Source organism: Pelobates fuscus, chromosome 9 (assembly GCF_036172605.1).
Source record: "Pelobates fuscus isolate aPelFus1 chromosome 9, aPelFus1.pri, whole genome shotgun sequence".
Classification (NCBI taxonomy): Eukaryota; Metazoa; Chordata; class Amphibia; order Anura; family Pelobatidae; genus Pelobates; species Pelobates fuscus.
In genome coordinates, this window is record NC_086325.1 from 41,633,410 (window position 1) to 41,658,341 (window position 24,932).

General features: G+C 40.0%; 1 protein-coding gene across 4 annotated transcripts in view; it reads right to left on the reverse strand.

The window, feature by feature from the left end:
• DIAPH2 (diaphanous related formin 2) overlaps positions 1-24,932 on the reverse strand; it is a 1,045,110-nt gene that overhangs the window by 332,570 nt on the left and 687,608 nt on the right. For all 4 annotated transcript variants that reach the window (XM_063431883.1, XM_063431882.1, XM_063431880.1 and 1 more), the window contains one exon: positions 3,531-3,656. In XM_063431883.1, coding sequence (XP_063287953.1) covers positions 3,531-3,656 — 126 coding nt within the window. The remainder of the gene's footprint in view (positions 1-3,530; positions 3,657-24,932) is intronic.

Here is a 24,932-nt window from a genome sequence, read left to right on the forward strand (position 1 = left end):
ATGCAGGTGAACTTCCCACCCCATATGCATACATCATATTTAGTCCTGAGTGTAGGCAGCAGTTCTAAGTTCCCCATTTAAAGCCAGACCATTAACGGTAAAGTAGGAAGGGGGGAGTCCATTTTAAAGTTAATTAAGCCCTTCCCACAACTCCAGGCAAAGCCTTAACATATATACTACATAGGGCACAAGGGATTATTTACTAAGCAGAGGGTTAACATGAGTTGACAAACAAGCTAATGTTGTCTATCTTGGCACTATATTTACTGAAAAATCCTCTGTTATACTAAAAAAAAAAAAAAAGTAGTGGCAGAGATTGAAAGTTGATTCTGATAACTATCACATATATCCTACTCCTATAGCAACGAGTTAGTTAAGAGTATTACTATCTCTGTCCTCTCAGTGATACCGGTAAGATAATCTTCATTTAAAGGGTTGATGATGGGAGGGAGACAAAATAAAAAAATGACATCCTATTATATTGGTACAGAATGCAGGAGTAAAATATAGCATGTGATTTTTTTTTTCTACCTTTTTTAGGTTTTACAGCAAAATACATCCAAGCAGAAAGCCATAGAATGTGTGCTTTCACCTCTAGTGCGAGCAGCGCCAAGCATGCGAGCAACCATTTGTCAATATCACGCACAACAGTAGGGAGCCACTGGCTCTGCTCTCAGCTAGACAAAGTAAGATCTGCAGGCTGCTTATACGATGTGCTTCTCAGAGAACGACACACTGAAATAAAACCCCATTACTTTCTACAGCTGTGTGCAAACTTACAAAAAAAAAAGATAATGTGAACTCGTATAGCTAAGCATGGATAGGTTATGCAGCTTGTATCTTAGGTGTTGCTGGATTCAATAAATGGTTTATGTTGTTGTTCATCAAAAGTTAGAAAAAAAAAAAGTATTTTTATGAGAAAAATATTCAACAATTTCCTGGTGCCTAATGAATACAAATGGATTCGGTGCTGATTTGTTAACCCAATCTCTACACAGTGTTTTCTGAGTTAACAATGCTAGAGACGTAACCAATAGATACAATTATTCTACAGCATGACATTGTGGAACAACATCAGTATAGCAAATTTTGTTCAAGCAATTAAAGGGGCACTCTAGACCCCTAAAGCACTGTGGCTTGCTGAAATGCTTTGTGTGAAGAGTGTATGCTACTTTTTTAATTTTGCAAAAAGTGCATATTTCAATAGAAACTAATACATTTTTAAATTATCATACTTACACACCCTTGGTTTTCAATCAGACAACAGGTCATGTTACTTCCTGGTTTGGTTAGCTCAAACTCAAGAGGAAGCAATTGCTCAGTGCACCTTCCTTGCAAAGACTTCTCATTGAGCTGCATTGGAGTCTGTGATTGGACAGTCACAGAAATTCTGGGTGGGGTTAGAAGGGGAAAGTTTGGAAAGGCTGCAGACAAGAGGTCTGCAGCTTTTGCAAGCTGTTTTTTAGATATATCCCCAAAATGTACATTTTTTTGTTTATTTTATATTAGGGCAGTTAAGTGTCCCTTTAATAAACTGCTAGCATTGGAAGCTATGCATAAAGACTGAAGGGGTGTGAGGGAAAGTGAGCCAGTGATGCAATTCATGTTATAAGTGGTGACACCTGGTCAGATCACTGCTGAAGTGATCTTACCTTGACAACAATGCTTTTAAATAACCTGCTGTAACTGCTAGCATGCTCACTGTTACACATATGGATGTACTCTCTGGAAAATGTTGTTTAGGGTTCATGTCAGTTGGACCTCAGAAAATAAACTTGGGTTCACTGGAAAGGGATTCAACATGACTATCTTACCAGATCCAGGACAAATGGTGAGTATGTCAAGCTTAGTAAAAGAATACAACTCTATATGATCGTTACCAATGTAGGTAAGCAGAATTGTGAATTCAGTTTCAAACAAACAATTTGCAATTAGTCAGGATTTTCACCAAGCGACAGGTCAATTGAATTTCATTACTCTGAAGTACCATATGGATGTATCATGAAATACATTACCCCGACAATGGGCGAAAAGCTTAGTTTGATTCGTGATTCAGAGTTCGGTACATGAAGCCAAACAAATTACTAAAATCTACTAAATCAAATAAAATAAAAAATAAAATAAACCAGGAACCAGCCAACTATATGCTTACAATATATAACCAAATTCGCAAAACTAACAAAACATTTATAAACATATACATTCACCGAATGTGGACAGAAATTGAATGGTTAAATGCTGTTCTATTAGGACAGAATTTGGTCGACTGCATTATGACAGGAATTATCTCCATTAAAGTGATAATCAACTGCCCAATCCCAATGAATTAAAGTTCACTGTTTAGTAGATCTATCCCAAATGAAAACATATGTGCATTTAATAATGCATTTTTTTTTCATTAGGGATACACCTAAAATGGCTGAAAAAAGGGCATATATCTTGTGTAGAGCCTTTGCGAGCATTCTCCTCCTAATCCCACTCACACTTTCTGTAGCTGTCCAATCACAGACTTCCCAGTGAAGCTCAGTAAGACGTCTTTAGAAAGAAAGAGCTCTGAGCAAATGTCTGCCTTTTGAGTTTAACTCCACTGAACTACACAAACTAGGAAGTAATAGGTCCGGTTAAAGAACCTCAGTCAAATTTTTTAACCAAACCAGATTTTTCCACTGAACATGTGTCTACAAACAATTATCAACATTTGCTATTGTTATCTAGTTTTTTTGTTCCCACTATGGCATTATTTGATAGCAGTAGCTACCTCCTGTTTAGGTCTCTAGCATTTTAAACTCTGACAAAAAGTGGAGTGGACAGGATGTTAAAGGACCAGTATCTGGGATTGATCTATACAAAGGTGTTCTGCATATTAGTTCTACAAGCATTGAAAATCAGCAGAAACATTTGTATGACTTCTATCGGGTCTGCTCCATTTTCAAAACTTTCCCCACAATTGTACTTTATATGCAACTCTAACTTCCATTGAACGAGATGTTCAAAGTCTTCATTTCAATTGATACAATTAAAATCACTGATAATTGTTAAATATGTAAAATCACACATCCATATCTCGCACAACTTAATGAATGTTTAAATATACATTCCATATCAAAAACTATAATTTAAAAACAGATATGAAAAGAAAAGGTTTGTGTTGTCCTATTTCAGTCACTGCTGTCTAAACAAACAAACTAATTAAACTTGTGTAAAAGCAATGAAGAAAGTTATAATTAACACATACATTATAACACTGCATTTTTGTAACTTGTGAATAAGTCTAAATGTACTATGTGCGTAAAGTGGGTATTATGACACAATGAAAGTATTTTTTGGAAAGGACACATTACTTATTACTATCTTGCTAATATACCTTTTCTCTCTTACTATTCTATATTCATTCTAACACTGCTTACACTATCCTGTGTGATAATTAAAATTAAGATCCTGAGCTGTTAATTTTATGCTGTGTAAATATTTAACTAGTGACAATGCCTAATGTGTATAGCATTAAACAAAAAAATATTTGAAAAAGGATATTTTCATTTTTTCCACAAACTTATCGTTCCTGTTGTCTGTCTTGGGGAAATTCTCAATATCGCTCTCCAGTCTCTTGATCTGGTGCTCCATGGCATCGAGATTGCTTTTCAAGCTTTGTGCTGACACTACAGGGAAGAAACAAATAAAGTACAATTAAAATATTAATTTTAATCTGCATAATTAAGAATAGTATATCATAGAAACTAATAGAATATAATTGTCTTTCAAGTCAGTAACAATAATTAAAGGCTACTTCAACCCATTCGGCACCAGTAGCATCTCTACACCCCCTTTTTTGTTTAAGTAAAATTGAGATAAAGCGTGCCAATAAATTAACAAGGTTCTTCTTTACCCCATTAGATGACCTGCTGCCTCACTACTCTCCTTTCCATGGTCCAATCAAATTATTTTCAAAGAGAAGCATTTCATTGGACACACTCTGAGCTGGGGAATGGAGGGAAGGAGGTGGAGGGGTGGTAGACAAGGTACGAAGGGGATTAAAAAAAAAAAAAAGAAAAAGAAAGAAAAGCATGGAGGAAGTGTACCAGCAGAAACAGCATGTACAGTTGGCTTCCTCCATAACCACTTCTAAAAGCAGAAGTGGGCATGGAGGTTGAAGAAACCCTTTAACTTGAATACAAATCTCCAATTGCTATTCATTAACCTAAAGTAGAATGTGAGGAAAAATATTTACCAATCAGAAGTAAATAAAAACATTCAGAAATTCATCACCGCAATAAGTGTACCATTCTTGTTTTAATTCAAATGTCACAGATAACAATTTTGCATTAAAATGGTAATTTTTGAAACCCCCAATGCCTGTGGACGAATAATGGGGAAGGGTAACTTACACATAATTACATCAGAAACAGAGGGATCCAACTTTAGAAGAGCGAGACATAAAATGGAAGATGCCTCCCAGTAGTCATGGGACAGGCTTTTGGATGCTAGTAGAGAAAAATATTCAAACTGGTGTGACCGAAAACTGAGAGACCACACCCAAAGACTTCACGACAACGATATGTCATATTAGGTGCTTTTTATGCAAAAGCAGTGAATGATGTATCTTTAACAGTTAAATAACATCTAGAAAACAAACTATTAAGGGATGCCTCCCTTAATAGTTTGTTTTCTAGATGTTATTTAACCGTGTTGTGCTGTTTTTCAATTATTATTTTCACTTTTTTTTTTTTTACAGTACTGGTTACCATTCCTTGTTCTAATTTGTGATGGTTGCACAAGGATCTTATTTTATGTTTTTTAGTGCACTTTTTAGAATTTCTTGGATAAAAAATCCATGGTAAATGTTTAATGGAAGGCATATATAGAATGAGAAATAGAATGCAAAGATAGATATACAGATGAAACTTTTTTTCCTGAGGGGAAAAAAAAATTACTGGCTCATCTTCAACAAGAAGAAGTCCAAAAATAAAATTTGATTAAAGTGTAACTCAACAGCTTTTTTTAAAATAAATATGTTGCTTCCATTTAAGAAAAAAAACAAATAAATATATATGTATATATATGACTCAAGCACAACAACCTTTTCAGTTCTTCTTAATTGCTTCTTCTGAAATGTTCAGATTTTACAAACTTTTCATTTTGATTACAAATTTCGGATCAATACAAAAATTGCCATGAAAGCCATAAAATGAAGGACATGTGGGCCTATTGTATCCCTTTAATAAAAATATTAACTCTTGAACAGTAAATTAGTGATTTAAAGTTAATTTTAAATATTAGTGGTTACTAGCAGTATCTACCACAAATTTAGTATCAGAGAAAAGAGAGCACCCATATGTCTTTCATGAATTACCGCTTTATTTTAGGCAGATAGGTATAAATAAACCGCAAGATCAAAATATCAGTCCACAATTGGGATTTTTATTTTGATGAATCTACTTAATATAAAGCAGGAAAATTCTTCAAGAGAGTGCTTTCCATTCTTTGATTATTGTTTTTGGCCCAAGTTCCAGGACACAGGCAAAGACTCTTTGACACGAAGATGCCAAGTGCCTTGTCCGAGCCATGTATCTCATAAGAGTGGGCATTAGATTGCTACAAAAGGACCTGCCAAAAATGGGTTACATTGTAATTGTGGCAGGTTTATGTAGTGTGTGTGTGTGTGTGTGTGTGTGTGTGTACTCATTACTGTAAGTAAATCCCCTTTATTTTTGCCTAAATCATGTGATAAAAAAATCTTAAATTTTGTCAACCTTGAATTTGGTGTTTAGTGAGTAAGTGCACTGGATCATAGTGCACATATACACTATGTATTATATACATCAATAAAGAGACAAACTGTGATAGAGCGCACTCAAAAAAAAACGGGAGACAGTAAGTGGTGAAATGTTCTATTTCCAATAATATCTCCATCATCACCTCAGTCAATGAATAAAAATTCAATGGGATCAACAGCACATCAAATGCCTGGAGGCATCTTCATTTCTACATACGAGCTGCCCTGCTTATTGTGAATACTACCATTTGGAAAGCACTCATTTATTTTAATAACAGCTCATAGAAATTCATAATTATACCTTATTTTTTACTTATTTATAAAAGATTTGTAGCATAATGTGTCAGATCTGCAACTGTACAAAATGGCAAATGTCATGGTTTCACCCATTCTTTGGTTCAAATGAATTAATTTATATTTATGTTGTTAATAAAATCTGTAATATTGTCCAATATGAAATATTATTTAAATATTATACAAAAAAAAAGAAAAAGCAACGCAATGGAAAGAGCATAAATTAACCTTTAAATTATAGCTTTAAACTATAACAGTTCATCACTGTTTGCAGTTAAACTTTTAGAAACAATAAAAAACATTAACCCCTTAAGGACACATGTCATGTGTGACATGTCATGATTCCCTTTTATTCCAGAAGTTTGGTCCTTAAGGGGTTAAAAGTGGCACTGGCACAGTTTGGGGACTTTGCCAAATTTGCAAAGTTCTCAATAGTGACATCACCGCTGGTGGTCTGGTGTTGTGAGGGGTGGGGTGGGCAGGTAAAGGTGAATTTACTTACTTGACCATGTACTTCACGGGTGCTGCCATCTTGATTGGGTGGGGTCCTGTTCAGCGTTCATGTCACATTGTAGGTGACAGTACAGCGTTAAGGTCTATGGAGGATCCTGCAAGACTCTTCTTAGACACACCCTGTTCCTTGCAGCTATCACTCATGATGGCTGTATGGGTTGACTTTGTAGCTCTGCCTTGTCTCAAAGAAAGTCAGGCGGAGGAGAAACACAGAAACAAAGTATTCCTTATTTTGTCTCTGTATATCTCTTGACTGGGTTGGAAATTCAGTGAAATTCCATCACCGTCACAATGGGTATTTCATAAAGATTCTATCATTACGAAATACACATTTTTCAGGAGGGTGAGTGGGTTGCTTTATTGAGAGATTTGATTGGCTCTCTCACACTAAGAGAGCCAATCAGGTTTCTTCATTAGCACCATTACAACTTTAGGGCTTTATCTAACAATAGTGGGCTTTAACAATGTTGGGGTAACATAGAATTTTGGTGTGACCAGCGTTAAATCCCTGCTCATACTGGGAAGGCTCAGATATGAATCTGAAACTGTCCTCTTTCAGCTAGAGTACCGTCTAGTGACCCCAGACTGACAGATGAGTTAAATGCAATGCTAAAAGAGAGCACTGCATATTACCATTTAAATAGATTTCAATCACCATAGCAATTGCATTAAAAAGAAGTATTCACCCACACGGTGGGCAACATCCAGGTTCACCTGCCAAGCAAAGATTATTGTGATCAGCAGACAGAGCATGCATGAGCTACACCATGAGGCAAGATCTCCCTCTCATGCTGCAATCACATAGATAGAATGATCACAGAGCACTCTGTACTGTTGGAGCTGGGAAAATCTTCTGCTGATGTCAGTAATGATGTCTGCAGATGGAATCCCGCTGAGCCAGTGTTAATGTTAAGGTTAGGGTTAATGTTAGGGTAGGATTAGGGCTAATGCTGGGTTGGAGATAGTGTAAGGATAAGGTATGGTTAGTTTACGGTTAGAGTTAGTGTGAGCATTGGGTTAAGGGTAGGTTTGGTGTCGGGTAAGTGGTAGGGCTGTTATAGGTCAGCGTTAACTACCACCAATTTGTTTAGATCCTAGACATATGAGGTATTAAAAAGGATTGATATGTGAATATATTTTGAGTTCTGTATGGATGAATGTAAAAAGAATCCCTTTAGTTATGATGGAACAAACACATGGCATGTTTTTGTTAGTTTTTTTTAACTTTATCATTTAGGACTTAAAATACATAATTAAATCAGAAAAATATGTGGCCCGGTCCACCAAAAACAGGAGTGACCCTTTGAGTGTCCTCTTTTCTTTCTCTGCACCATGGACTGCAGGGTGGTGAGTGACATAAAATAGGGTCAAACAGATGCTCAGTCTAACCGGTTTAAACTAAACCTAACTCTAAACTTAGCTAATCCTAATTAATCAAACCCTAGCTAACTCTACCTAGCTCAACAAGCCTTACCTCTAGCTTACCTTAAAGGGACACTATAGTCACCCAGACCACTTCAGCTCAATGAAGTGGTCTTGGTGCCAGGTCCCTCAGGTTTTAACCCTTCTAATGTAAACATTCAGAGAAACTGCTAAGCTGCTGTAGGGGTTTTAACGCCATGGGAGGGGGACCCTCAGGGCTTTGTTTTCCTGACACTGTAGTGACCCTTTAAGAATAACCCTAACAAGGCTGCTACCAGTAAGCCTTACAAGTTATACTGTTCAGTAGTAGCAAGTTCATCCCATAATTTTTGTGTTTTCATGGTGTACTATTGTTAATGGCAGTTCCAACTGGCTGAATCTGTATGATGGAAAGTTGGTATGAGACCAGCTTTGTAACAGCACTTGCCAAGGCTAGCTGACAGGGCATGGCGGCAATCGTGAAATTCTGAAAGAACAGACCTCGATGATAACACAGACCACAATTGGTCCTTAGGGAGTTAATGGGTGAATTAAAACACAAAAAAAAAAAAAAAAATATATGTCAATCTGAAACATCATCTTCTTTCAAAATAGGAGCTGGCTGTCAAAGCAAAAATCCAACCTCTTTGCTCAAATCAGAAGAATAAATCTTGTAATATGTCATACTATAGAAATTAGTTGTCTGAATCAGAAGTGCATCTGAGGAATTACAGTAAGGGTTGCAATAAAGAATAGGTATAGTAGAGTATTTTTGAGATTTCTTGCAAAACCCAGATCTGTTGGATTGATGTACTCATTTCAATTTTTACTGCGGGGAACTATGACATGCCACAGCATTCATTACCATTCACTTACATATCAGTTGATACATAATTTACTTGCAAAAACATTATCCTGAGTAGCTTAGCTAAGGAGGAACTGTCACATTTGTGATAAGAGTATTTTTATTTATTTATTTAAATCTGCACATAAAGTAGCTATTTCTTGTGTGATGTATTTATATTTAATATGTGGCTGCATGTTTATGTATTTTATTAATTAAACTACCTTCTAACATAAAAAACTGCTTTTAAAAAATACATTTTAAAAAAGCAAAGTTATAGCATTATAAGAAAATTAGCTCAACTTTTCCAGAATGCTGACTTTTTTTTTTTTCTTTTAATTGCTTCAAAATGAACCGGTTTTGCAAATTTTCACATTTTTTTTCCCCTGCAGTGCCAAATATATTCCATTCAAAATACCGCACATGCACACTGAAATAATATGAATACATAGAACCAATTTTACAATTCTGTGTGGTTGGTATATTTGTAAAAATGAAAGCTATGGCAGGTGGTTTTCTGGATGACAGATTCATTTTAAAATGAGTATGGCACCCCACATAATTATAGGACAAGACAGATGTCAAACTTAGAATCTGCTGAAGCAATTCTCTTAACTTGGAGGTCACATCCCTGAAAGCTCCTATCACAAATGGGACTACTACTGCCTTCACTTTCCATATCATTTCTAGCTCCTCTTTCAGTCCTTGGTATTTGTCCACCTTCTCATGTTCCTTCTTCTTGATGTCATGGGCACTGTGTATTGACACATCCACCACCACTGCAGTCTTTGATTCCTTATCTTCGATACCTTGATGTTGGGTTAGTCAGTACTTGCTAGTCTGTCTGGATCTGGATGTCCCACAGGATTTTGGTCTTGTCATTCTCAACTATCCTTTGTGTTGTTATCTCACATTTGGACTTAAGTATTTCTATATATATATATATATATATATATATATATATATATATATAATGAAGATGGAAAGCACTCCAAGGACTTCATTTAAAATGTAACTTTTATTCGATTTCCAAAAATAAAAAGGTCAACGTTTCTGCTTGATATTCTCAAGCTTTCCTCAGGACATATGTATATGTATGTGTAGTTATATATATATATATATATATATATATATATATATTCATGTGCATTTGACTGTGTGTTTTGCTAAAGGAGTTACACATTTTTGACTGTTTGTTAAGATCCATTCTAAAAACATGTGTTATTTAATTTTCATGCTAATGAAGTGGAAAAATGTTATGTTAAAAACTGAAAATATAGATGGTTGGTCCTTTTATTAATGTATAAAAATAGAAAACTGATATATGGGGTAATCATAGTGACAGTGACACATACAGAGTGTTAATGCACTTCTTTACCCTGAATTATTTTCCATGTATGAATTAAAAATGTTTGCAGCTTTATGATATTATTAAAATAAAGTGAGAAAACTCAGAGTTTATGAGTGAATGCAATAATTTCTAATGTAATGTTCTCATACTGCAGAACCAATTACAAATTTGATAATTAAATATCACATTCGGTGTTGACATTGAATATCTTTCATCAAATCACTAAATATTCACTGTTAATGTTCTTCCAATTCTAATTTTCTAATTAATATATTAAATTGTTCCACGTCCAACTATCTTTTTTTATCTAATCTTTATGTAGAAATAAATAAATAAAAAACTAAACGGGATCTAGATTTTCCAGAAGCATATCAATGATTGCGGATTTCCTCCAGATCTTATCCCAATAATAATTATAGTCATTTATTTATGAAGTGCCAACAAATATTCCCTAGAGCTTTGTGACTGGTAAGAAATAATTACAAACAAAACAAAAAAAAAAAAGGCTGGCAGAGAAAGCTAGAATAGCAGCCGAAGAATTGGCAAGGTAATCTAGAGGGCAGATGAAAAGCTGGTGAGTTAATCTGGAAGAACAGCTAAGAAACTGATGGGGTAATCTGGAGGACACGATAAAGTGTGCAGCAATAAAGGAGGACCTGAAGGGATAGATCACATATAAAGTTGAGGAACTGGAGCCTAACTAAGCCAGTTGGAGGATTGCTAGATATGCTGTTGCTATAAACTAGAGGAAAAATGTGTAATGGCAGGATACACGGGTATATCTCATAGAACCATCTGGATAAAAAGTATTGCTACATGGAATAACAGACAGGAGGAACTGATATAAAGTGAGGATAGCATTCAGCAGAAACATGACTTGGCTCAGCAATCCAAAGGAACCATGATCAGCTGGCAGGGGAGGCAGCTACAACAGATGAAGAGCTTGGAAGGATATTTGTGGAACAGGTGACAATGTGTCAAGATGGGTTTGGGAGCTTACTATGGAAGGCCAGTGGAACAAATGAGCCAATGGGCAATAATAAATGTCAGGGGGTATTAGGTGCTTTAGTGGGTGCAGGGGAAGGATAGGAGCTGTAGTGGGTGCAGCGCGTATTAGGTGCTTTAGTGGGTGCAGAGCAGGGATAGGAGCTGTAGTGGGTTCAGGGGTATATTAGCTGTATTGGGTGCAGGTGGCATAGGGGCTGTAGTGGATGAAGGGGTTGTGATGAGTGCAGGGGGTAGGGATTATAGTGGGTGCAGTGGGCATAGAGGCTGTAATTGTTGCAAGGGATATGGGGAGGGATGGGGGCTTTCATGGGTGCAGAGGAGCTATAGGGCTTTAGTGGGTACAGAGCAGGGATAGGGGCTGTAGTGGGTGCAGGGGGATAGAGGCTGTAATGCATGCAGGATGTAATAGGCACTATAGTGGGTATAGCAGAGGCTTAGAGGATGTAGTGGGTGCAGTGGGCATAGGGGCTGTTGTGAGTGCAGGGGGTAATAGCTGCTGTGGTGGGTTTAGTGGTGGTAAGGGCTGTAGAGCGTGCAGGAGAAAATAGGGGCTTTAGTGGATGCATGGTAGGGTTACATACTGTAGTGGGTGCAGGACACAAAATAGTGGCTGTAGTGAGTAGAGGTATTATTAGGGGCTTTAGTGGGTGCGTAGGGTAAAAGGGGATGCAGAGAATGCATTAGATTTGGGGCTGAAGTGGGCGCAGGAAGAATAGGGGCTGTAGTGGATGCAGGTGGCACAAGAGTCTGTTCTGAAGGGTTGGTTGTGGTGGGAAATAGGAGCAGACACGGGGAGTAGGAGCGGTCACGGGGAACAGGGGAGTAATGCGGGAATTATTTAATACATTAAAAAAAAGTTATGTGCATTACGTGAGGTGCAGACAGCTCCTTCCAGTTGGTGCAAGGGCATATATAGAGTACTGTAATGCATGGCAACCCACTAATACAGTAGAATGAGAAAGATCTGCCTCATCCTGCTTGGCATCCAAGTAGCCTTGTCATAAAGGAGATCTTTGATCTTCTCACTGGAAAGTCATAATCCAGATGGGTAATTGTCCCCCTCCCCCCAATCTCCTGTAGCTACCAGGCTCCAGGAATAGCTGAGGAGCTGTAAATAAAAATGTAATGGAGCTGTAACTGAAGAGCTGGCTGTGAATGCTGGAGATAAACCTAGAGCAAGTCCAGCAATTGTTTGCCAGCTAATGGAACATGTTAAGAAACAATAGTGGAGATATTTTAAATAATGTTGTGAAACATCACAATTCCAGTAAAAGCTTTACTCAATGGATGCTGCAGAAATTATGATTCTACAGTAAATCTATTTGAAAACAGAAAAAAAAAATAAAGGTGATTAAGGAACGACACAAAGCAGGTAACCATTAAAAAAAATAAGACTTTTACAATAAGTGGGCCAAAACTTTTCATACACTGTTGTTATATTCCAAAGGTTACAGCTGATAGAACTTTAAAAAAAATCTTGCCGAAGTTTAACTACTCACTACAGACAATGTGAGCCCCGCGGGACTGAAAAAGATAGATCAATGATTCCCACCGGACTCTTTTCCCTCCTTTTCCCTTAAAACTTGTCAGAGTGGGCGAGCTCCCTGTGACTTTTTGTCATTGATGATGAATGGGAAGGTTCATTTAACAGCTGGTTGTTTCAAAGAAGTAGCAGAGATGCTTTTGTGTGTGTTTTGGTACCAAACAGCATAAAAAAATCTTGGAAGTAGAAGTAAAATCTTCATTTTATTCATAGCTTCTGTTTTGGCATCTGCTTGCGGTTATGAACCGTTGTATTTAAAGTGCAAAGCATGGTGTTCTAGGCTGATAAAATGAATCTATGACTTCTTTTCTGCAATAAAATCATCATTCTAACCAGGCAAAACTCCCATCATGGTCAGCAAACGGTAGAATAACAAATTAGACGTACATGAAATGTATGAACGTTTTGAAGGAAACTTTGTGCACTAAATTCTGATTTTCAGCAAACTCCGAGCTGGACAGAAGGAACATTTAGACAAACTGTACTGATTTGGAAAATTCTTCAGCTCTTACAGTCACAGCTTGGCTATTTCTGCCTAAAGTATGCGATCTGGTCTGCAGTTCACTACAATTCACACTTTAGTGAATACATCCATTAGTGAGATACTTCAATCCATTCACTTACACTAAAATTAATGAGATATAACTCACTTTGTTTACTTATCTTTGTTTGGCCTCATAGCTTGAAAGATAGTTTCACATCTATTAAATGTTTGTGCACCACTTTAGCGTTCCAGCCAATAGTTATATAGGCTACCCCCTCCCGTGTGTCTCATACAAATTTTTAAATGTTTGTGCATCACTTTAGCGTTCCTGTCGATAGGTTTATAGGCTAGACCCTCCCGTGTGTATAATACAAATATTTTTTTTTTTTTTTAAAGGGTTTTACTTGTTTTTTTTCATCATCGAGGCTCCGTTGGTGCTGGTTACCTCTCCTCCTCCTGTGATGCCAGGGCCTCCAATCCATCTAATACTCCTTTATAGAGGAGCATTGGGGACCTGAAGAGCAAGCAAGGCGAGTGTTGCATGATCACCCAAGCTTCCCCATAGGAAAGCATTGAATCAATAATAATCATAATCAATGTTTTCTTAGGGGTGGTTCTGCATCACTTGGCCAAGTTTTACTTTGCCAGTGCAGTGGAAGCTCCTCCAGTGCCAGTCAGTGTAACAACTACTGAATGTGTGTTTAACCTTTCACGGTAAGCATTGTTGTTTCTGCAAAATGGCAGTGTTTTATTTTGAATTATTAAATTCAAAGTGCCACTGCACCCAGGCCACTTCATTGAGGCACCTAGGCCACCCCAGTAGAGCTGTTGTCACCCCCAATGTAGCCCTTGTCACCCCATGTTAACCCACCTCACCCCACTACACCCCCTGTCATGCCACTACAATCCCTGTCACTCAACTATACCCATTATCCTCCCCACACATAGTCCCTATCCTCCCACACTACCACATTCCCTGTCACCACACTACAGCCCCTGACACCCCATCACAACTCGTGTTACCCAACAACAGGCTCTGTCACAACCACTATACCTACTATCCACTGCACAATCATTCCTAACCTCCAACTACAGCCCTGATTACCCCCATATAGGCAAATTATATTATTATTATTTATTTATTTTTAAGTACACTGACAGGTCCATTTTGGTGAACCAAAATCTTTTTGCCCATAACAATCACATGAACAAAATTGGTCTAAACCAAAATGCTACATGGACGAAACTCAAATTGGCCGAAAATAATATTTTTGTTTAGATGAATCAATTTGGACAAACCAGATTTTTTTGGTTTTGAAAAATACAAAGTAGATTTGTCATATTCAACTTTTAACACAGGAAAAAAAATCCTTCTTGACCCCAAAGTCGGAAACCATATTTCTTAGACATAGACAATTACAATAAAGATATGAAATTCACCACCACAAGAAGTTGTTTTAAAATGTGTCTGTATTTATTGTCATTTCTTTGCTTCATGTGAAATCTCTTTTGATCAATTCTCTATAGGTGACCTTTTGTCCTTTGCACAAATGTATTAATGAACAAATCACTAGAAAGCTGCTTGTATTGGCCCAGTATTTATTTGTATAAATGATATTATGTTCTTTAAAGAAAATGTTGATTTAAGTGCAGTAAATGGCTTGTTTCATTGTATTCACTATTAACACATAGCTCTTTTTAAGTTCCTTTTTTTTTTCATTTTTTATTTTTTATTTTACATCAACACCTCTATTCCTCTGGAGCAACCTGTCGCACGTACTTCAAGTTCCCTTACATCTGTTCTGTATAAAGGAAACATTTCTGCAATGCTATCCACTAAATCTGTTGTTCTAGAAAAGTTGTGATCCATAATGTAAATGTTAATTGCTTTACTGGCAGCTGCATTCCCATGGCAAATAGCATCGCTATTTTTATCTAAGTGTATTCCTAATATGTCCCTGGAAAATCACAAAAAGTGCTACTGTTTTAAAAAAATGTTGCAGATGGCATCGGTCTTTAAGATCAATTTTATTTCATTTTTTTCCTCTCTCAAAGCATTTTCAGCATTGACAGAATACCCTAGAGTAAGTCTGTACTTCTACTAGTTACTTAGACTTGTCTAATTGGCTCCATTCTCACTAGTCATACAGTCAACAAAACTCCGAAAAGGATTATGGGTAGAATATGCAAATGACGGACAAGGAAAAATGTAAACTATGTCTTTTCATTAATTTTATTTTATGGATAGTTTTAAGCATTTTCAAGCCTTATACTCAGGTATGTTGCTTGCAGTTCAAAAGCTGTGATGAATACACATTCTATTATCCTATTAGAATCTGGGAATGATGTGAGTTGCATTCTCTAAATCTAAAACTGCAGATATTTCTTAAAGCAGGGGTTCTCAACCCAGTCCTCAAGGACCCCCTACCAGTCCAGGATTTAGGGATTACCTGGGTGTGTCTAAGGTGTTTAGAAAAAGGGAAAAAAACACCTTAGAAACTTCTATGGTGTTTTTTCTTTCTTTTTCTAAACACCTTAGATACACCCAGGTAATCCCTAAATCCTGGACTGGTAGGGGGCCCTTGAGGACTGGGTTGAGAACCCCTGTCTTAAAGGGAAGTGTAGTCACAATCACCATTTAATCTGTTTAAATTGGCTATAGTGCATGGAGTCCCCTGGCACTGTCCCTTAATTTGTGTTAAACCATGTTCAAGTATTTATACACTTAATAAGTGTTTCTGGCCACCCACAGTCTAGTCCCTTCTGGAGGTGTGGCTAAGGCAGAGACTACACACTTCCTTTAGTCATACCCTTTATATCGTCAGTTGGAGCTCATAGGCTAAAAGTAGTCAGCTGACACTGTCAGCCTATCACAGATGCCCACTGCAGCTTAGGCTAATACATCCTCAATTGCCAAAGCAGCACAAAGGGGATGGGCTGCTTGGAACTCTCATTTAGCATTTAAATATAAAACATTAAAAACTGTTTATTGTTGAATGAAATGATGGCACCAGAGGACTGCAGACACTGCAACCAGTTCAATGTGATGATGCAGATACAGTGTCCCTTTAACCCCTTTAAGGACCGCAGACGTATCAGGTATGTCCACCTAAAAATGGTCCTTAAGGACCGCGGATGTACCTCTTATATCCATGGCTAATTTGAGCGCTGGAAGCGATCGTGATAGTTTCCAGTCGCTCTATGGGTATTGCACTATGCCTTGATGTCGAAGCATTGTACAATATCCCCCGCCCCCCCCCACTGCCTGGCACCTGAGTGATAGCTCCCTCCGCTAAATACACTTAGAATGAAATTAAATATATATCTATGTATATCCTTTAACAAAAAATGATGGTTAAGGACCTAGTACATTCAAGGCAAATAGGAGCCCTGGACTTACCTGGACCGGCGATCCACGGTGATCACAGTGGGGGGGGGATGCCTGAGACTCCAGCAGTCCCCCCCTGCAGCAGCTCCTGCCACCACAGCCCTCCAGGGCGCCATGGGATCACCATGATCACATCGCCGCAATAGGACTCTAGGAGCTGCAAGCAGGGGGACTGTCTGAGCTGCCAGGCAGTCCCCCAGGCTGCTAAAAAGTAAGATTAAATAAATATATTTTACATATATTATATATGTATAATATATTATAAAATAATTAAAGCATTTTATAATATATTATACATATATAATGCATTTATATGATTTCATTTTAAGTGTACTTTGAGATATATACACTTATATCTCAAAATACACTTATAATGAAATCATATATATGCATTATATATGTATAATATATTATAAAATGCTTTAATTATAATATTATACATATATAGAAAACTTAATTGTATTATGTGTGTGTATATATATATATTGAAAAAAATAAAACATTTATAAAAAAACAATAAGAACGCTAACTTTGGCAACTACAAAAGACTGAACATACCCCATTTTAAATACCATGGGTTGTCTAAATTTGAAAATGGTATGCCATGATAGGGTTATTTCACATTCCTGGGCTACCATATGGTCTCAAAAGGCAACACAGACCCAGCAAACCAATTTGGCAAACTAAATTTGGCAAGCCCTTTAGTGACCCTGTTTACCTTATGATCAAGCTTATTTTTTTATTTATTTTTTTAACAAGACCGTGCTATTAATATTATAGATGCCTGTAATAGTTGCAATAAATTATGTTTCATGAGATTAAACAGATGGACTATGAAACCAAACTTTTATTCAACTTTTCTGGCAAAGGGTTTATAACAAATAACACCTGCAGGTGGGATAGAACCAAAGGATTACCCCAGGGCTCGAGTCCTGCAGGAACGCATGGGAACGGCGTTCCTGCACTTTTTCCACAGCAGGAACGCCGTTCCCATTACTAGTCCTGCAGGACCCAGGGCTGGCACAAGCGGCTGCGAGAGCAGGGGGAGCACAAATCCGAATCCCCTGCCTCTGACTGGGGACTCGGATTTCTAAACTCACCTCTCCCCCTGCAGTCAGTGGAGTCGTCCAGCCTCTCCTGATGATGTCAGTAGGAGGGGGCGTGACTTTCTCTGCTCTTCTCACAGGACCGCTGGGGAGCAGAGGAAGCCACGCCCCCTCCTCCTGACATCATCAGGAGAGGCCGGCTTACTCCACTGACTGCAGGCTGCAGGTTCCAGATCCTGTCCCACCCCTCCTGGCCCAAGGTAAGCCTCAGGGAGGGGGGGAAGGCACTTTAGGTTTTTTTTTTGTGTGTTTTTTTTTATCCCTTTCCTCAGTCCCTGTCCCCCTAGTTAAGGCCCTGTCCCCCTATTTAAGGCCCTGTCCCCCCTCCTCAGTTCCTGCCCCCCCCTCAGTCCCTGTCCCCCTATTTAAGGCCCTGTCCCCCCTCCTCAGTCCCTGTCCCCCTATTTAAGGCCCTGTCCCCCCTCCTCAGTCCCTGTCTCCCTCCTTAGTCCTTTTCCCCAGTCCATGCCCCCCTCCTCAAGCCCTATCCCCTTACTCAGTCCCTGTCCCCCTCCCCAGTCCCTGTCCCCCTCCCCAGTCCCTGTCCCCCTCCCCAGTCCCTGTCCCCCTCCCCAGTCCCTGTCCCCCTATTTAAGGCCCTGTTCCCCCTCCTCAGTCCCTGTCCCCCTCCTCAGTCCCTGTCCCCCTCCTCAGTCCCTGTCTCCCTCCTCAGTCCCTGTCTCCCTCCTCAGTCCCTGTCTCCCTGCTCAGTCCCTGTCTCCCTCCTCAGTCCCTGTCTCCCCCCTCAGTCACTGTCTCCCTCAGTCCCTGTCCCCCTCCTAAGTCCCTTTCCCGAGTCCCTGTCCCCCTATTTAAGGCCCTGTCCCGTTACTCAGTCCCTGTCTCCCTCCTCAGTCCCTGTCCCTTTCCTCAGCCCCTGCCCCCCTCCTCAAGCCCTGTCTCCCTCCTCAGTCCTTGCCCCCCTCCTCAGTCCCTGTCCCTTTCCTCAGTCTCTGTCCCTTTCCTCAGTCTCTGTCCCCCTCCTCAAGCCCTGTCCCCCTCCTCAGTCCCTGTCTCCCTCCTCAGTCCCTGTCTCCTTCCTCAGTCCCTGTCTCCCTCCTCAGTCCCTGTCTCCCTCCTCAGTCCCTGTCTCCCTCCTCAGTCCCTGTCTCCCTCCTCAGTCCCTGTCTCCCTCCTCAGTCCCTGTCTTCTTACTCAGGCCCTGTCCCCCTCCTCAGCCCCTGCTCCCTTCATCAGCCCCTGTCCCCCTCCTCAGCCTCTGTCCCCCTCCTCAGCCCATGGCCCCTTCCTCAGCCCATGCCCCCCTCCTCCTAAGCTCCTGTCCCTCTTCCTCAGCCCTGCCACCTTACTCAGCCCATGGCCCCTTCCTCAACCCATGTCCCCCCCCCTCCTCCTAAGCTCTTGTCCCTTTTCCACAGCACTGTCATCTTACTTAGCCCCTGTCCACCTTACTCAGCCCAGTGCTCTTACTCAGCCCCTGCATACGAGCATCAGCCCCTGTCCCCCTCCTCAGTCCCTGCCCCTCTTCTTCAACCCTGCCCCTCTTCCTCAGCCCCTGTCCCTCTTCCTCAGCCCCTGTCCCTCTTCCTCAGCCCCTGTACCTCTTCCTCAGCCCCTGTACCTCTTCCTCAGCCCCTGTACCTCTTCCTCAGCCCCTGCCCCTCTTCCTCAGCCCCTGCCCCTCTTCCTCAGCCCCTGTCCCTCTTCCTCAGCCCCTGTCCCTCTTCCTCAGCCCCTGTCCCTCTTCCTCAGCCCCTGTCCCTTTCCTCAGCCCCTGTCCCTTTCCTCAGCCCCTGTCCCCCTCCTCAGCCCCTCAGTTCCTGTCCCTTTCCTCAGCCCCTATCCCTTACCTCAGCCCATGTCCCCTTCCTCAGCCCATGCCCCCCCCACCCTCCTAAGCTCCTGTCCCTCTTCCTCAGCTCCTGTCCCCCTCCTCAGCCCCGTGCCCTTACTCAGCCCCTGCATACATGCGTATAATTTTTTTTTTTGGGGGGGGGGGGGGCGGGGTGTGGATCTGGATCTGGGGTGAGTTCCTGCACTTTTTTTACCCAGGACTTGACCCCTGGATTACCCCCTTCTAAAGAGGGTGATCACATCATTCTAATGCACCTGTAAGGTATGAATTCCTTAAAATATACACATCAAGGGTGTAAAGGATGACAGGAAAACTTCAAAAGAGAAGAACATTTTACAGATAACTGCAGTGTGGCATATTAGTTTCTAGATAAGCATCTGCCCTCATTTACACTAAACCTGTATATTTGCTCGACAACACAAGAATACATTTGGAATTGCAGCCAGACCTATAACCAGGATTTTATGCATCTTCAAAAAACATGTTGTAGACCACTAAGCTATTTAGAGAACCAGCCTATCTTCATGGCTCGATTTCCACCACTTGCTTCCGTTAGAACATGTATTACCAGCTCACTGGTAGTGTTATCTTGCTCAGGCAGACTTCTTTTCACAGGGGGTGGTAAAGGTCAGAGCACAGAGCATAACTGCCAATACAGTTCTATCTACTTTGAAGACACTTGGGCAGATTCATTTTTCATCAAATTATTTATACTTGGGTTTTTAGGAAAAGGAAAAATAAGTATGGCATGTATTTATTCAATCTGCATTAAGTGTTCATTTCAAATCCCTTGCTAAGGAATGGTAAACATTTCCAATATAATGTCGTTTGGGGTTTATTTGTATATTGTAAATTATGGTATAATTAAAAACAAAAATAGTTGGTATAATTATCATTTTAAGTTGACTAGATTATTTTTAAACTTCTCCAATTTCACTATATTGTTTGTTGGTATTTTTACTTCATTTAGGTTTTGATTGCGTTCACTACAATTTATGGACTAGGGAATAAATATCTTAATGCTCATTATGCTTACCTGTATCTCCCTACACTCCAACTGGAGCTGGGGGACTAAAGAGCCATGAGAGTGAGTTGGTTTCATCCCTTGCCAAAGGTTGTAGCCCTTCTTTAAAAAAACTAAAAAGGGACATGTTCGCACCTTTGGTGGCAGCACATGTATAGAGCAATTTACACATTGCAATCTTATCTAATAAACACTTGGGTTGTGCCTTGGCAAACCTGGGGTGAGTGACGGGACCCAACATTTGGGACAGTCCCACCAAACATGGTAAAGTTGGGAGGTATGCTCACCAAAACTATATTTTTTTTTTTCCGATTCTATGCCCCAATTCAGCAAGACAGAATAAAAAGCATATAAAGTTGAATGTTTTGCTCCTTGATTATTTAAACAATTTAATAAATAGTAATTCTTTATGGAAAGTACTCTACAACATGTCACATTGCATACAAGAATGGAACCCAGGAGCGGGCTGGGAAGGGGGGCAGGGAGGCAATTGCCCCCCAGGCCGCCCTAAACCCAGCGCGGCCCGCATCCAACAAAAAAATGAAAAATCTGAATCCCATGCCTCTGGCCGAGGACTCAGATTTTTCAACTCACCTCTCTCCCTGCAGCCAGTGGAGTCGGCCGGCCTCTCCAAGCCTTGACCTTTACTGCTCTTCTCCCAGGACCACTGGGGAGTCTGGGAGAAGAGCAGAGGAAGTCACACCCCCTCCTCCTGACATCATCAGGAGAGGCTGACTTCACTGACTACTGGCTCCTGCCCACGCCCATCCCTCCCTGGCCCAAGGTAAGCCTCAGGGAGGGGGAAATACACTTTAGTTTTTTTAATTCCCCTTAGTAAGCCCCTGTCTCCCCTACGTCAGCCCCTGTCCCCCTCCTCAGCCCCTGTCCCCCTCCTCAGCCCCTGTCCCCTTAGTCAGCCCCTGTCCCCCTCCTCAGCCCCTGTCTCCCTCTTCAGCCCCTGTCACCTACCTCAGCCCCTGCCCCCCTTCCTCAGCCCTGTCCCTTTAGTCAGCCCCTGTCCCTTTAGTCAGCCCCTGTCCCTTTAGTCAGCCCCTGTCCCCTTAGTCAGCCCCTGTCCCCTCCTTAGCCCCTGTCCCCTCCTTAGCCCCTGTCACCCTTCCTCAGCTCCTGTCACCCTTCCTCAGCTCCTGTCACCCTTCCTCAGCTCCTGTCACCCTTCCTCAGCTCCTGTCACCCTTCCTCAGCTCCTGTCACCCTTCCTCAGCCCTGTACCCTTAGTCAGCCCCTGTCCCCTCCTCAGCCCTGTACCCTTAGTCATCCCCTACCTCAGCCCATATCACCCTTCCTCAGCCCATATCACCCTTCCTCAGCCCATATCACCCTTCCTCAGCCCGTCACCCTTCCTCAGCCCGTCACCCTTCCTCAGCCCCTTTACCAAATTGTAGCCATCAACCTACTTCAACCCCTATCCCCCTACATTTCCTAAACCCCCAATTACAGTGTATACCCTGAGTAAGCTTTGTCCCCTTACTCAGCCCCTGTCTACTGGTTTTAAAAGTGTAAAGTTTGGGTGTATGTGTGTGTGTATGAGTATGTCTGTGTGTGTGCCAGTATGTCTGTCTGTGTGTGTGTGTCAGCCATTATGCCTGTGTGTGTGTGTCAGTATGTCTATCTGAGTCAGTATGCCTGTAACAGTGTATTTCTGTGTGTGTGTGTCAGTATGTCTAAGTTGTGTGCAAGTAAAGTGTGTGTGTGTGTGTGTGTGTGTGTGCGCCAGTATGCTTGTGTGTGTGTGTGTGTGTGTGTGTGTGTGTCAGTATGTCTGTCTGTCTGAGTCAGAATGCCTGTAACATTATGTCTTTCTGTGTGTGTGTGCGCCTGTCATTGAGTGTATATTTAGGTGACTGCCCCTTTCAATCACATGGGAAAGGTGTTTTTACTCTCCTCTTGGTGCAATGGGCCTCTTGACTGGATTTGCCCCTCAGGCCTAAGGCTGCCAGCCCTCCCCTGATGGAACCCCTGTACTAGATCTTCCAGTTAAACATTTTCATTAATCTTATTTTGTGATGTTTAAAGGCAAAGGTCAATATGCTTATTAATTATTATGGCAAGATAACTTATTTGTATAATTTACATGTCAAAAGATGGAAAAGAGGGGAAAAAAAGAGTCAAATGTAAAATTTACTCAAGCTAGCACCTCTGTCAATGTTTGTTTTAATAGGAAATGAGCTGATGAAAACAGGAGGAAATTCTGCCATATTTGCACGCAAACTACTTCCATGGGTATCATTCAATTCAAGGGAAGCACTCGCAGCAGTTCTGTGTATGTCCAAGTAATCTCCATAGGAAAGCATTTCAATCCACCATAGACTATGTATGAAGGTAACATCATGTATGCAAGACTTGGTTAAGGTGTTTGCCAATGTTGTCACACTTGCCCACATTTTGACTTGTCATCAGGAAGCTAGGTGGCTCTGCACACATGCACTACATTTACAACACACAGGTTTAGCTAGGATTTTAAGTGCAAGTAATATGTCACTTTTTCTAGGAACAGTCATGCATATCTTATACAACACCGTCACTATAAAAATATGCATCTCTTTGATGAGGAAGAAACCACAACCCAGTCTCGCTAACATCTTTTTAAGCCATGTGGTGATTGAAAGTAATAAAACAATATTTAGCTAATGTTTAGCAGCACAAGACCGCTAAGAAGACTGGAAGGGTATACGTTAAATATGTAAACATTGATAAGGCCATGTTGCTGATAAAAAAATATTTTTGGAAGCGAATTTACTTTAAGAGAATGGATTGGAAGAGACGGAACAAACGAACAGACTAGACAAAAGCAGTAATGGTTATGGACCTCATAGAGTGTCCTCCATATAAGGTATTTAGGTGAGAGAGTTGAGTAAACTTTGTAAAAAGAAGTAAGACAGAGTGGGGGACTTTGGAAAGAGCCCAGAGTCTAACTCTGTGTCTTCACAGTGAGGAAACTTTGTACATCACTGTGATCTAAAGCTAATTTTATATACTTGTTTCAGTACCTTGAATAAAGCCAACTTTCTTTTCAAAGAACTTCCAGTGCCAAAAAATGGTTTATCAGAACTGCACCACAATTATGGGAATTAAACTCTAGAATAACCCTACACTTCAAAGAGAAGTGGAGCCAAAGCTGTGTGCTAATGTATCCCTAATAAAAAGAATGGACCCATTTCATGCATTGCCAGTCAGGAGATTAGCTATTGCAGACCAAACATTTAATAAGGTTTCAGCATGTCTGGTCCAAAGCTCCCCAAAATGGTGTCATACACAATTGTACAGTGGCTCAACTGAGAATTCTGCCTTTTGAACTGGTGAGTGTAATTGTATTTTAAAATGCAATTTATGTACAAAGTATAGTATAAAACTTCAAAAATATAGTTTATGCAGCATTATAAATAAAACAGTTGAAGTTAAAAGCTTTAGGAAGTAGTTATTGCGGTTTTATGTAAATGAGGAGATGACAGGCTCTCACCCATTTGGCAATAGATTAGAGGTCTTTTAGTTTACAACTAAAACACATATTTTTGATCTTTGTAGGGCTTCTGTATGATTTATTAGGAGGCAGAAAATTGCTATTCTTATTTGACAGCAAAGAAGCAAAACAAGTGACTGATAAAAGACTAATTTATAAGAGAATAAACTATTGGATCATGGCAACATAGTATTAATTTTTAAAAGGGAAAATGAATCACTCAAAGGCAAAAACAATTCTGATTTGCACATGAATAAATGTTTTACGTTGCTAAATCATAATTATGAAAGATGAGGCTTTATGGAAACGAGAGATTGCTAATTCAATACAAGGCACTGCAAAAATATCGTATTATTTATGGGAGTTATAAGGGCTGCACAAGATATTCATTTCAATGAACGACAAGCCATGAAAGTTTTTAAAGAGTCACCACTAGAGAAAGCATCAAATTATAGGCATTTATACCTTGTTATCAATAAGCCTTTCCTAGATCCTTTAAAAAAAACTGAGCTAATTGACTATAAGAGCCAATTCACTGTTTTTTCCAAGTTCATGAATTTGCTTTATGTTTCAGTTTTAAAAGTTCCAGTAAGCATTTCAAAATAGCTGATGAGGAAATGCGGCAATTTAAGGTTATAATTGCAGTGGCTGAGGTTTGCCACTATGTTTCAAGAGAATGGAATCTACAACATTAGAACAGACAGATACAATATGTATTCATACTAGGTTAGATTCTTTAAACATTTACTCTTCACCCATTTTATTTCCCTAAATTCTCTGCCAGCAAACAGCTTAGTAAACAGTGGTTTTAACAACTTTTACATCAATGTTATGGTATTTACTGAGTTATTATAAATTCAGGAGACAACAGCACTCCTGTTTTTAGGTTAAAAGACCACCACATCAGCT